Genomic DNA, 13,708 nt, shown 5'->3' with positions numbered 1-13,708 from the left:
GGAGAGGCAGGAGTCCGTTATAGTCTGTTGCCAATGCCTAAGTCAACGCCACTCACTTTGCTGTAATCAGTAAAGTTGTGGCCTGAATTTTGCCCAATAACTTAAACTAAAATTACGTGTCAGTTTGAAGTTATTTTCAGGGGAAGGGCTTGGGGGCCTCGAAGCGCAACCATGAATTTATGTTACCCTTTAAAAAGTCACCTTGGCACTACCAATAGGGGTGGGTGAATATGTCAGTTATCCTCAGGTTTCTCACTTTCCCAGTCTTAAATTTACATTGCCACACATTAATGCCTGAGTTCGCCATAACAAAGTCCTCAGAAAAATTTACCAGCATTTTAGTGTGTTTCTTTTAATATACAAGATTAGAAGCAATTTTCTTAACATAATGCATTTTATATGCTTTTTTCCCACCAATACATGTATTTTCATGTACTTTTCTTTGATACACATGCTTTAGGAGTGCAGATTTCAAAGGACAACTGTATTTTTTGGTTCATGCATTGTTTTTCGGAAGTGTAAATTGGGTTTTCTTGGCATACATCTGTCTCAAGAGACAATGGACTGTGCCACTGGGGGTGAAGTCAAACCTCTGCATTAGCAGCATTGGAGTCACTTCCTCAAGGCGTTAGCCTGGGCAGTGTGTATGGAGGTCCTAGGCTGCCCAGATGACAAGCCCCCCCCTCCCATTTTTCCGCACTGAAACCAGAGTTATAAGAATGGCACATGAACGGTCCTCAGAAACGCCACTAATTTGGGAGAAGAATAAAATCTCCGTATTTCCAGAATCCACAAAACAACTTGCAGATCAAAGATGTGGTTTCCTCCAAGCAAGATGCTTGGCAATAGAAGCTAATCTGCAGTTCTACATCAGATTCCCTGCTATTTTCTGTGTCAGAAAGGGCAAGGAAACATACAAATTTACAGTACCAAAGGATGCAGAAGCCTATATCCAAGCACTAACTGCAAAAAGTCTGCCAAGTAGAGCTACCAACTGAGCACAAGAAGATTTTTATTTATGCAGGTTTTATGATGTCCAATTTTCAATTCTCTCTTTTTTTCTCTCTTAACAGCTGTGACTTTATAGCATTCATTGATTTTTCTTTTTCCCTTCTTTAGCTAAATAATAAAAATAAGTCACTAAGGCTAATAAGAAACTGAAATCCTTTTTTCCCCCTTGGTTACCATCTTAGAATGATGTCAACAGCATTTCTTCTTCTTCGTCTTCTTTTGGATATGAATGAAGCATAATTTTCATTATTAAAAGGAGAGAGCTGTTACAAGTTGGATTCAAGCAAGAAGTCCTTTTTTATCCCTCCCATCCTCTTTTTTTCTTTCCCACCTTTTCATTTTAAGTCATTTTTTTTACTAAGAGTCCCACTTACTTAGTTTAGTCTTGTTTCTTTCCCCTTTTTGTTGCTTCATATAAGCAAGTGAGTGTGAGTGTGCATGAGTGCGTGTGTTTTGTAATTATTTCCCCCCTCCCCCTTACTTTCTGTATTCTCTCCCTTTCATTAATCTCATACCTTCCCTTTTATCAACATTGATTCTGATTTTACATCTATTTCTTCCCTTTCAATAACCAACATGTACTGGTGTGCATGCACACGAAAGCTCATACCAAGAAATAACTTAGTTGGTCTTTAAGGTGCTACTGGAAGGAAATTTGTTTTGTTTTGACTATGGCAGACCAACACGGCTACCTATCTGTAACTGGGGATATCTTTGTTATTTATATATTATTATTTATAATTATTGTTTTAAGGCATAGTGTTTGTTTGGGAAACAGTTTCTACATATAGTTAATATCTATTGAATTCTAGTTTAAACATATATGTTAGATATTTATCCTTGAGATATATTAGATCCTATATATTTCTAAATATATTTAGAAATATGATTTGAAATATAATTAGATCCTACATATTTCTAAATATGGATTAATCAGTTATGAGAACTGATTAATGGGCTGAATTAGGTGCAAATATGAAGGCTGTTAATCTTAATGTGAAAGGTCTGTGAGAAACTAAGCAGCAGAATGTAATCCTAGCATATTTCCAAAGGAAAGTGGAGTGATATGTTTGGCATCAGCTTGGCTGCAGGAGTTGCTGGAAGTAGGCAAACAAGGGTCCATCCAACCATCTTAGGGACTGCACTCCAGGTTTGTGTAACGTTTACTCCTTAGTCGTTTCCTTTCCTAAAAATATCCCGCAAGGCAGCAGAGGTTTAAGATTAAAGATGAGCTACATTCCCAGATTGACTGGCTGTAAAGACTTTCTTCCCCATCCTTATCTCTTATCACATCTTATGGCAGTAGATGTTGAACCTATAGCCTGTGCTCCAAATTAGGCCTTGCAGAAATCCTAACTTGGTCCATAAGCCCATTTTCCGCAAACAACACCCATCTGCTTCACATATGATGTGATGTGAGTTCACGGATCAAGTAAAGACATGACTAAAAAAAGGTAAAGGTAAAGGACCCCTGACAGTTAAGTCCAGTAGCGAACAACTCTGGGGTTGTGGCGCTCATCTCGCCTTACTGCCTGAGGGAGCTAATGTTTGTCCGCAGACAGTTTTTCTGGGTCATGTGGCCAGCATGACTAAGCCACTTCTGGTGAAACCAGAGCAGTGCATGGAAACGCCATTTACCTTCCCCCCGGAGTGGTACCTATTTATCTACCTGCACTTTGATGTGCCTTTGAACTGCTAGTTCGGCAGGAGCTGGGACCAAGCAATGGGAGCTCACCCCGTCGTGGGGATTTGAACTGCCACCCTTCCAATCAGCAAGCCCAAGGCTCAGTAGTTTACACCTTAGCGCCACCTACATCCCAGCAATCAAGTAAAGACATGACTAGAAAGGAACAATTGGGAGCTTTAAAGTGCCCTTCCTTGACAGACAAGGCTTCCTGTCAGAACTGATCAGCTGTTCGATGGTCAGCTACATAAAGGCGTTCTTAACTGGGAACTCTGTAGTATGCCTGATTCCAACCCAAAGTGGGGCTTGCTTTAAGTTGCTGACAGCAAGCCCTGCAGGGGTTGGTAGTAGTACAGTGGTCCCAGTCCATGCTCCAAATGGGGCTTGTTGTAATTGTCTATGAGCCATCGCCTGCTGATGTTGGTGAAGCCAGATGACTGCCAGGTGAGCATCTGACTACCTGTCAAAATGGCCTGCAGAGAGCTGCAAAAAAAGGACAAATTTGAAATCTTTTGGGGTGCTTTTTGCCATATGTGAGTTGGAGTTCTGCTACAATAACCACTATCCCAGATGCTTTATGGAGAGGTTATTTGCAGGTTTCGCATTTGTAAAACTAATTGGTGCACAGCATGTTTTCATATTGTAGGATTATAAATAATGCACAAAATGTTAGTCAAAACTCTTTACTGTAGAAAGAGAGCACGTCTTATTTCAGTAAATCCTAATTTGTTGCCAAGTTTTGTTTGCATGTATTGTATCTGTTAAAATTCAGTAAGAGTATTTTTAATGAGTGGCCTGTAGGGAGCTCAGGATCCAGCTGCCACATCTCGCCACATATATTTCAGCATTCAGGATTTCAAGTGTAGGGAGTTAAATACTGTGGCTAGGAACTTCAGGTTGTCCCTGAAATCTCCAGCCCCCTCCAACTGGGTGGGAGTGCCTTTGATAAAAAGCAAGACAGTGCATGCCGCTTGCAAGCCTCAGCCCTGTCAATTACAGCATAGATACTCTGGGTTGTGTGTGTCTTCCCTCCTACACTTCACCACCAATTAACCTCTGTTTCCAGGGCCCATCACCAGTGGCCATTCCTAGGTCTCAGTTTGGGGTCATGAAATCTTAGGGTCTGGGATGCAGCTGACCTGGCAACTCTATTTAGGACCCAGAAGCAAGGGGCAAACTATTTGCCACACAACCTGTCACTCTCTACTTCTCCCTATTCAAGTGTTGCTTTTTGAATGCAAAATAATGTAGGAAGTTGCCTTATAATGAGTCAGTCCATTGGTCACTAAGCTCTGGCAGTGGCTCTGCAGGGTTTCACATGGGGAGCCCTTCCCAGTCTGGAATGCTGCAGGTTGAATCTGGGACCTTTGGGGTGCAGAGCAGATGCTCTAGCCACTGAGCTACAGCCTTTCCCCCAGATACAGTCCCATGAGTAACAGTAAAAACAGGCCAGGCCAGGATGGATGTTTTGTTCCTCCTAGGTTGTTCCACAATCAAAAGCTAGACTCCAACCTGTTGCAGCTACAGAGAAGGAGCCACATCTAAAAGTGTATCTGAGCTTCTGATATCTCAGTGGTTATTTTCAAAAATCTATCATAATGTGTTCGAGCTGATGGCATGGTAAATCCTTTAATCTTAGTAAATCTTTTAATTGGAAGAATTAGTGATGCCAAACAGACTACAAATGCAGTTTAGGGTTGCGAAAAACTATGATGGAAAATGCTCAAATCCTCAAGGCCTTGTTCTGTATGCAGATGCTATATGGGGAACCCTTCAAGGACCACATACCTGTGGTGATCAGGGTCAGAGGCAAGAGGACAGAGGGACTTAGGGAGAGTCCTAAGAACCAGGTAGAGAGGTCTGAAATGCCACATCCAGCCCATGGGCCTGAGGTTTCCCATCCCTGCTCTAATAGCACGACTCTGGTACATTCAACAGGGTTTGTGCAGAAGGTCACATGGAAGGTGAAGAAACTGGTTTGGACAGCTTTGCAGCTCGCATGCAGTCTTGGAACTCTTGCTACTAATCTTGTCCTCCTGAGTCTTCAGCCTTGCTCTCAAACCAGATAAATCATTGCTATTCCTTTGTCTTGCAAGAGCACCTGAACCCTGCTCCTTCCTGGCCACTGAGTTTGCACCATTAGACTGCTATAATAAAAAAATACTTCTTTATTTACCAGTACATGCCTCTGCGGTTTGCATGATCACAGCCAGACGGCTTTTTGCAGTGTTTTGCCAATGCACATGGGTAAAGAGATGTAATGAACCAAGTGACCTGAAACCTGCTGCAAACTGCACGTACTCAGTTCTACAGTCTAATTTTAGAAACACTAAGATTTTAATGCAAACCGAATCTCATCACACTTTTGCATTAACTCTCACGAACTAAGAATACTCCTTGTAGTTGTAACCGGATGCCAAAAGAAAGTATAACAGAAAGTCGTAACCTGGATCTAAACAATGAGGGAACTCATTCTGCCTACCCATGGGAGCTCTGGATTATTTTTATTTATTTATTTTTTGCAGGACCCCACTATGTGACAAACCTCTACTGGAACAGAGAAATGCTTCTAAAGCAGTTGACGATATGGTGTTGCTGCGCATGTTAGATTTGTCATTTAAATAGGGGGAGGGGGAAGTTCTTAAAAATCTGAGGCCACACCCATTTTTTTGCAAAGTATAAAGAAACTCTTTGGCTCTAAGCTCATTGCAGAGCACGGAAATGCAAATAAACTGCTTCATCAATGAATGTATTTTACCTGATAGTGCTGATTCTGAATCAAGTTGTCAGCATGACGTTCCTGAAATGAAAGAGGCGCATATATATTAAACAGGTGACCATCATATTTTCAACTTTTTTGCTGTAAGCAATTTGTCAAAAAGAGCCCCACTGGATGAGAACTAGTTAGCTAGTTGCTGATAGAAATCTTGGGTACACGTAAAGGTGAGGCACAACTATTGGTCCACTTACCTCAGTCTGGTCTACAATAGCACTCCAGGGCTTCAGACAGGCGATTAAACCTGGGATCTTCTGCATGCGAGGCAGATGTCCTCCCACCCACTGTGCTACAGCTCTTCTTCAAAAGTCAGGTCCTCCCACAACACGGCTGTGTGTGTGTGTGTGTGTGTTTGTGTGTGTGTATATACAGCCTCTGAATCTGACCTCCCTTTTGAAGCCAATGAAGCCAGTGTTCACATCATATGTAGCTGGTTGACTGGCTGAAATCTAGGCTGCTCACTAATGGTTCCTCCTAATTCTGGGCAAAAGTGACAGGTGGAGTGCCACAACAGGGTCCCTGTCCTGGACCCATGGTTGGTCAACATCTTTATAAACTACCTGGAATAAGGAACAGAGGGGATGCTCATCCAGTTTGTAGATTACACCAAACTGGGAGGGGTAGCTAATGCTGCAGAAGACAGAATCAGAATTCAAAATGACCTTAACAGATTGGAGAACTGGGTGCAAGCTACCAAAATGAGGGCTTATCTGCTTACCTTTTGCCCTTCTCTTTCCAGGCACAGCTCACATGCAAAAACCCACTTTTTATCACTGAATCAGAGCAAGTGATTGTTGCACCTCAGCTTTAAAGAACGGATTTTTGTGGGGCTCGGACACAAAGCTTTAAAGTGTGGACCCCTGCAAAAGTTAGGTTTGGAAAAGCCCTGAGTGGGGATTTGAACCCCGGTCTCCCAGGTCCTAGTTTAACACCCTAACCACTAAACCTCACTGCATTTTGTATGTTATGTACACTAATATATGCATTTTTATGCACACATTACCTTAATGAGTGCATTACTGTACACATTTGCTGAGCTGGAGAACTGTCTTTCAAAATTTGAAGAATTGCAGATTTCGAATACCAGCTATGTTTCAGTTCTCATATTGTTTCATAAACTGCATCTTAGGGAGATACACCTTTAAATGCAAACTGAATAAAATTTTTCCCCATCCCTACTTACAACATCATCCTGCCATTCAAGAGCAAAGAACCAAATGACAAAGCAGAGTTTCCTGAGAGTGATTGCAGGGACTGTCTTCTTACCGTGAATGTCTTCAGGTTTTCATGCTTTTTCTGATCATTCTCTGGGTCCTGAGACGGGCAGAGTTGGTTGTGGATCCACTTGCAAAGATACCAGAAGGACTTGGGGCTGGGGATGATGTTAAAAGGAGGTGGCAGAGTGCCACCTTCATCAAAGTAACTCATCCAGAGCTTGGTGCGTGCAAACTTCCATTCAATATCTGCATGGTCCTGGGTGTGGAGAGAAAGTCAAGAAAACAATAGTGGCAAAGTTGTTTTCAGCTTTGGGTGACAGCGAATTGCCCACACCCTAAGCTACTGTACAACAACCTCTCTGGCTGAATATTAAGAATGGCCCTGGAGGTTATGCTTGTATATGACATAATGAAAGCCACAACCTTCCCAACCTTGTGCCCTCCAGATGTTGTTGGAATACAACTCCCACCATCCTTGACTATTGGCCAGAGGGGCTGGAGCTGATGGGAGTTGGAATCCACAACATATGGAAATTTCTGAAATTCTCCTCAACCCACTATCTCCCCCTGACAGCGGAGTTCCAGATTACCTAGCCTGATTTCCTTTTTTAAAAAATCTATTTTTATTGATAACTCGTTGAAAGATATACCAAAGTTCATACCCAAAATAAATGCTTTTAAAATTTAATCTAAAAAGGAATGGAAGCAAAGAGGAAGGGAAAGGGGGAAAGGGAAAGAAAGGAGAGAGAGAGAGAGAGAGAGAGAGAGAGAGAGAAAATAAAAAAGATAAAAGACTTCTGGTTCTCTGTCCTGAAGCTAAACATAGTATTCACTCATTAACATCCAACAATTCTATTTTCTATAAGCCAATATTTTTTCAGTCTTCAGATCCAGATATTACAAATTCATTGTCTCTGTCCTGCAAAAAGTCCATAAGAAGTTTCCAATCCTTAATAAATGACAATAATGATTTTTCTCTACTTAAAAGTGTTAATTTTGCCATCCTATAATTTTATCAGCCATTCCTCCATAGTTTGTAGATCTTTCCATCTTTGGGCATATAACAGTCTTGCTGCTGTGAACATATATTGAAATAATCTCTCATAGTCCTTTTCCAGTTGTGTATCCATTAACCCTATAAGAAAAAGTTCTGGCTTCAACTGAATATTAACCTTTAAAACCTGCTGTATCAATGTATGTGTTTGTATCCAATGTTTTGTAGCCTTTTTATACATCCACCAAGCATGGTAAAATGTTCCTTCATGTTATTGGCATTTCCAGCAAACATTTGAAACTTCTTTATACATTCTAAATAATTTCTCAGGAGTTAAGTACCAATGATAACAACATTTTATAAAACTTCTCTTTATGATCATAACATAATGTAAATTTTAACCCCTTATTCCACATATGTTCCAACTGTTCCTTTTTGCCCATTTAATCATGCACCCATTAACCCTTTTTCTTCTGATTCATATTTCAACAAAAGTTTATACATTTTTGCAAGAACGTGTTTTAAAGTGAAACGAATGCATTTAGGGTTGTTGTTTTTTGTAAATTACGAGTTTGCTGCAGTTTTATGTTCTTTCATTTCTTCAATCTTTACTTCCCTCTATTACTGATGCACATGTTAATACTGATAAAACACCGCAAAAAAGCAATATTAAGGTTACAGTACAGATGGTTATACAATGATTAGTTTTTTGCAGTGTTCTTCTAATATGTGTGGGTAAACACTACATGCAAAACATCTTGAAGCATTTGTACAGACACTGTGTACATACATACATATAATGTTGCAGTGTTGCATGTGTGCCCAACCCTTTCATTTGCATTATCCTTCCACTAGGAGTGGTAAATTCTGTGGTGCCGATGGTTCTCATGACAGCTTCCACAACATGGGAGAATGGGAGAATACAACTCTCTCCTAAGACAGAAATAAACTTCTGAACAATGCTGACTTATGGCTGTTATTATTGTCAATTACCTGCCCTTTGCCCTAAGGCGCCAGGGCATGTTGCAACATTAAACATTTGTTGTTACAGTGAGATGTACCCTATCCTCTCAAATGCATTATATGTCATATATCAGCAGTTAGTGATTTGCAGTGCTCCCAGTCATTGTTTGCAATCCCTGGACTAATTTCATGCAGGTGGGAAAGGAGGTGACAGAGAAAGAGTGGGAGAAGGGCTAGCAGAGAGAGAGAGGAGAAGGAGCCCACACATGGCTGGCTCCTGCCCCACTTGCTTTCAGGTCTTGGACCCAACATATGGCCCCCAAGGGACTGTGGTTATCAATAGGGGGAAAAGTTATCCCATCCCTTCCATAGTTCATGTGATTATTTAGCATTCAAACATGGGCAAGTACATGCTGACTTCCTTCTGTAAAGGTTGCTCAGTTTCCTGATTTTAAAAGAACAACAACCATTGAACCTACTGCACATATTCTGCACTATGGGCTTGTTTCCGTGGTGACCTTATCATCATCCCAAGGTTTGATTCCAGAGACCTTTCTCCAAGCTCCTGCTGACCACATCCCCACTCTGTCCCATCACCATCACCACACTTCTTCCTAGCTGTCACTCAGATATTTTTATCTTAGTTCTTTCAGTCATAAACAATGGACAGCGTTAGTCAGTCTGTTACATTAAAAAAAAAATGCGCACACAAAATGCTAATTTCTCCTCTGTTTTCCTTCATAGTGAAGAAATGACAGCAGAATTCACAAGACATCCTTTAGCAAATCCCTGACTCTTAATGCTGTCTTCTCTATTTGTAGTGGAATTTTCCCCATTCCCTTGCTTTTGCAACTGTAGGTTTCTTTTCTCGAAAGAATAAAGTTCATAAGAGCCAACTTGGATTGGATTTCCAAGTAGTGTGCAAAATGTCAAACCAGCTACTCTGATTGTCCCTGATGCTTTCGACACCTATCTCATGATTTGTCCTCGAAGGCCAACCTGGAAAGGATGCTGGAGACCCACAGTTCATCTCACATGATTTGTCTTAATGGTTTCTTACTTGTTCAAATGCCATTGTCAAGAGGCAGGGGGCTAGAAATCTGCAGTGGCTGTAAGGAGGGGGAATACTTAAGCCTTTCCCTGCAGGTGATTTCTCCTTCTCAAAATATTTTGTTTTTTCCCCTTTCAGGGGAAAAGATATTGGGTTGAGGTATCTTTTCTGCCTACGGGTAGATAAAGATTATTTGCAAATTTGTACTGGCAATAGCTCTCCAAAGCCTCAGACAGTGTCATGAGCCCTGTGAAGATATCATGGGAGGAATAGTCAGATCCTGAGGCAGAGTGGGAGGAGATCAGGTAGTTGCAACTGGACATCCCCTGGAAGGTCTAAGCAGGTGAGCAGAGAGGCATCCCTCCTTGTGTTATTGGACACCTCTTGTCAGGTACCTCCTAAGTGGAGCTGCCATAGTTTCCTCCTCCTGTCTGTAAGGAGTCTCTACCTTCTGGGAAGGCACCTGAGAGTAAATTGGATACTGAGTCAGCACTGACTCCACGTCCATCTCCAAGGACAATGCTGGTGTGAACAAATCTCGCAGGCCCAACCCACTTACAGGGATGCCCATTTGCTTGCCCAGTCCCAAGACAACTGTCATGCTAAGGCTTGTGCCCACCCACTTCTTCAAATAAAAGAGACAGGAGCATGCCGCTTATTGGAACAAGATCTCATCTTGTGCTTAGCCATGCAATTCACCTGCTGTGCCTTTTACTTTGCCTATATACTCAGATATACATATAACTCAGATATACATATTAAAGATATGGGCTGAAACAGGAAGTCAAGTTCAAGTTCTCTAGCAGTGAAGATCGCATTAGGCAGGGGTCTTTTCTGAGTACCTGAGGCACTCTGGGCTTTTGGATGGATCTTAATGTGTACCACCATTGTACCTTGAGCCTTTGCCATGAGATGGGAGCCACAACACCACCTCAGTCACAGGTTAGCTCCAAAGGAGACTAAAGCCTATGCAAAGAATTCCATGGGGGAATATTTGTATGTATAGATGTTCTTAGTTCCCAAAAATTAAGCCAGGTGCCACCTGAAAATATTATTAGCACATGCACCCCCATTCTTGCACACGACAATGGCAACGGTAATGGTTCAGTTGATAAATAAATGCATCTCTTGCTTTGGAGGGGGGTTAGGTTGTTGACTGGGAAGGGGTAGTAGGGATGTAGAAGAAATCCTTTCCCATTCTGCCCTGTATTGATTGCATGCAGCACTGTTTCCATTCTTCCAGTTCCACTTCTGCTAAAATCTACATTATTCATCCCACTGTCTGCTGTGGTGAAATTATGGAGCATATTGAATTCATTATACAAATTATGTAAATTACTCCACCCCATTCATTTTAATGCAGAGGAAATGCAATGCAAAAGGAGAAAAGACATAATCAATCCTGTATTGTTTGTGGACTGAAAGCAAAAACAACAGCGAATATTAATTTTGTTCACTGAATAGATTCCCATTCCTGACAATTTCTGCTCCCATTTCTATTTTCATGGAATTCTCCAACATTCCAAAGTGTGGCACCCTCAAAATAAGAAAGGAAGGATGCTTGATATCTGAATTTTAGTTTGTAAAAATAACAGAAAGATCAGTGCTGCCCATTTTGTAAGGATTTTGAATGTTTTGTAAATGTATTGTCCACATGTTGTATTTTGTAGCCTTTCCGGTTCTCTTGGGCTTTAGTTCCCCAACATCTTGTCTATACGCATTCTGTAGCTGAATATTAAGGTTATGAAAAGCATGAAAAGCAAAACAAGCCTCCCCAAACCCCACTAGAGATGGAGGAAAATATGTATCAATTCAAATTTTAATGTGAACCCAACAAATTTGCACTTCCTGAACCAATATGAAGAGCAAAACACAGCTATTGTTTGAAATTAGCACTTCCCTGAATTTTGCCATGCAGTCTACTATTGAAAAAATGTGGACACAATTTTTGTAGTAAGGGGAAATGGATTGATTAATGAAAGTAACATGCAAAAACGGATTCTATTAGGGCTTGCAAAAATGTGTATGCTGGATTAGTAGTTGTATGAAAGTGTGTGAAAGGTGTTTCTTGAGAGAAATGTAATTAAAATGCATACAAATATTTGAGTATATTTTTTTAAAAGGCAGACTACTATGCGTTGAATGCGTTGAACTGAAAGGAACCTAAGACTTTAAAAATGAAAACCTGAGAGAAGTCAAAATTGACAGATTTGTCCATATGCAGCCAACGGTCCTGTGAAATGAAACAACGACAGCTAATGAGGACCTCTGGTAGAAGGCACGTGCGTAGAATAGAGCGGGATTTTAAAAAATCTCTTCTATTAAATTGCCTGATAGGAGAAGCCTGGAGTGGCTCTTTGATTTGTCCGAATTCAGTTCAAATGTGTTCTGCTTTGATTGCAATATCCAGATAAATCAGAGCACTGTGAAGGTCACAGGTCAAAAAAAGCAGTGCTTTGAAAGCACCAGCAGGGAATTTCATATGAGAAATAGATTAGCTGAATATATCTTCTCTATATCACTGTCCCTTCTCTGTCAGATAAGACTGTCCATTCATTATAGCAAATTCCTGATAGTAGTTTGCCCATAGGACCATCGAGGCTCAGAACTTGACCGGATCTTTCATGGGCTTTGCCCTCAGTGTCTCCAGAGAAACAATTTAAATCCAAAAGGTGGAAGGCAAAAGGCAAAAAGGTGGAAGGCAAAAGGCAAAACTCTAAAACCCTGTTTTAAAATACACTATACTTTTAAAATACACTATACACTATACTTTTCTAGCATCTTCCAGGATCTTTCTCCTTTACATGGGAGAAAGTGATTGAGAAGCAGACACTGATAACTACATGTTGAAAATGCATGAGAGTTAAGGCAGTTATGCCCTTACTCTGGAGGGCTGATCCAGACTTCCTTTTGTGTCATGTTTTTAGGTGCATGCCCACCCTTTAAAGGGCCATGTTTGAGCACTTCCCTGTGCTTTTCTTCAAAAACCCACTTTTTACCACTGAATCAGAGCAAAGGGCAAACTGTTGAAAACAGGAATTGCTGTTTGTTCCGATTCAGCATTAAAGAGTGGGTTTTCGAGGGGAAAGTGCTGGGACAAAAAAAGTGTAGAGGCAAGCAGTTCCTCTGAATGGAGGAAGTAGTGCTTCTGAATGCCAGTTGGTGGAAACCACAGGAAGGGAGAGTGCTCTTGTGTTCAGGTCCTGCTTGTGGCTTCCCATAGACATTTGTTTGGCCACTGTGAGCACAGCATGCTGGACTAGATGGACCACTGACCTGATCCAGCAGGCTCTTCTTATGAGTCTTATTGCAAACTGCCAGGTCTTTTGTTTTCCTGAACATTGTGGTCATCAGCTACTCAGTAGCCAGACCAAATTTTTGTGAGTGCCATTACCTCCTGAGCACCTTGATTACTGCAACCCTGATGAGCATCATGAATAATAGCTGGTGCAGAGTAACGCCGCTTGTCGATTGTATTTTTAGCATTTCTTTTAAGCATTTGGCCACTTTCCCAGGCGAATCTCTTTAATTATATAGATCTGATTTTCAGGGTTAGGAGAGAAGGAAGGAAAGGTTGTGAAGGAAAATGCAAGCATGAAGGAGGGGCTGGCTTGCCTTCTATATCTTATTTTGCTTAATTAATTCAGCCGCAAGAGAGAACGTTAATTTTGCTTGTCAGGTCTGACTTGAGGATGAGAGGATGCTCTAGGCTGCTGTCTCTGCTGCTTCCTCTGGCTACGTTGGCTTCCACCGTGTCATTAAAGGGGCCTCTTGGGATGCCATTTTGCCTGTCACTTGGCATATAAACTATGCAAGCAGGTTGGGCCCATCTCACACAGGCGGGGAGGAAAGCACCCTTAATATCTGTGAGAGGAAATTTATTGCTACAAGCACAAATGGCAGAAGAAGAGCTATCAGTGAGTTTCCATTAGGGGGAGAAGAGTCCCTCTATTTCATTTGCTTCTTGTTCAGCAACACGTCCTGTGTTCTACTCTTCCACAATTTCAGCTTA

At 41.3% G+C, this 13,708-nt stretch overlaps 1 protein-coding gene and 1 long non-coding RNA gene across 7 annotated transcripts in view; one reads left to right on the top strand and one right to left on the bottom strand.

Annotated features, from left to right (window-relative positions):
- TRPC5 (transient receptor potential cation channel subfamily C member 5) overlaps window positions 1–13,708 on the bottom strand; it is a 175,064-nt gene that overhangs the window by 8,106 nt on the left and 153,250 nt on the right. For all 6 annotated transcript variants that reach the window (XM_081897335.1, XM_081897336.1, XM_081897334.1 and 3 more), the window contains 2 exons: window positions 6,738–6,944; window positions 5,454–5,495 (listed from right to left, as the gene is read on the bottom strand). In XM_081897335.1, coding sequence (XP_081753461.1) covers window positions 5,454–5,495; window positions 6,738–6,944 — 249 coding nt within the window. The remainder of the gene's footprint in view (window positions 1–5,453; window positions 5,496–6,737; window positions 6,945–13,708) is intronic.
- LOC309362091 lies at window positions 6,955–11,797 on the top strand. Its single transcript, XR_014164792.1, has 2 exons — window positions 6,955–10,001; window positions 10,940–11,797. It is a non-coding gene; the product is annotated as an uncharacterized lncRNA (long non-coding RNA).

This window comes from Podarcis melisellensis (genome assembly GCF_964234715.1).
Source record: "Podarcis melisellensis genome assembly, chromosome: Z".
NCBI lineage: Eukaryota > Metazoa > Chordata > Lepidosauria > Squamata > Lacertidae > Podarcis > Podarcis melisellensis.
This window is presented reverse-complemented; position numbering and strand designations above follow the sequence as displayed.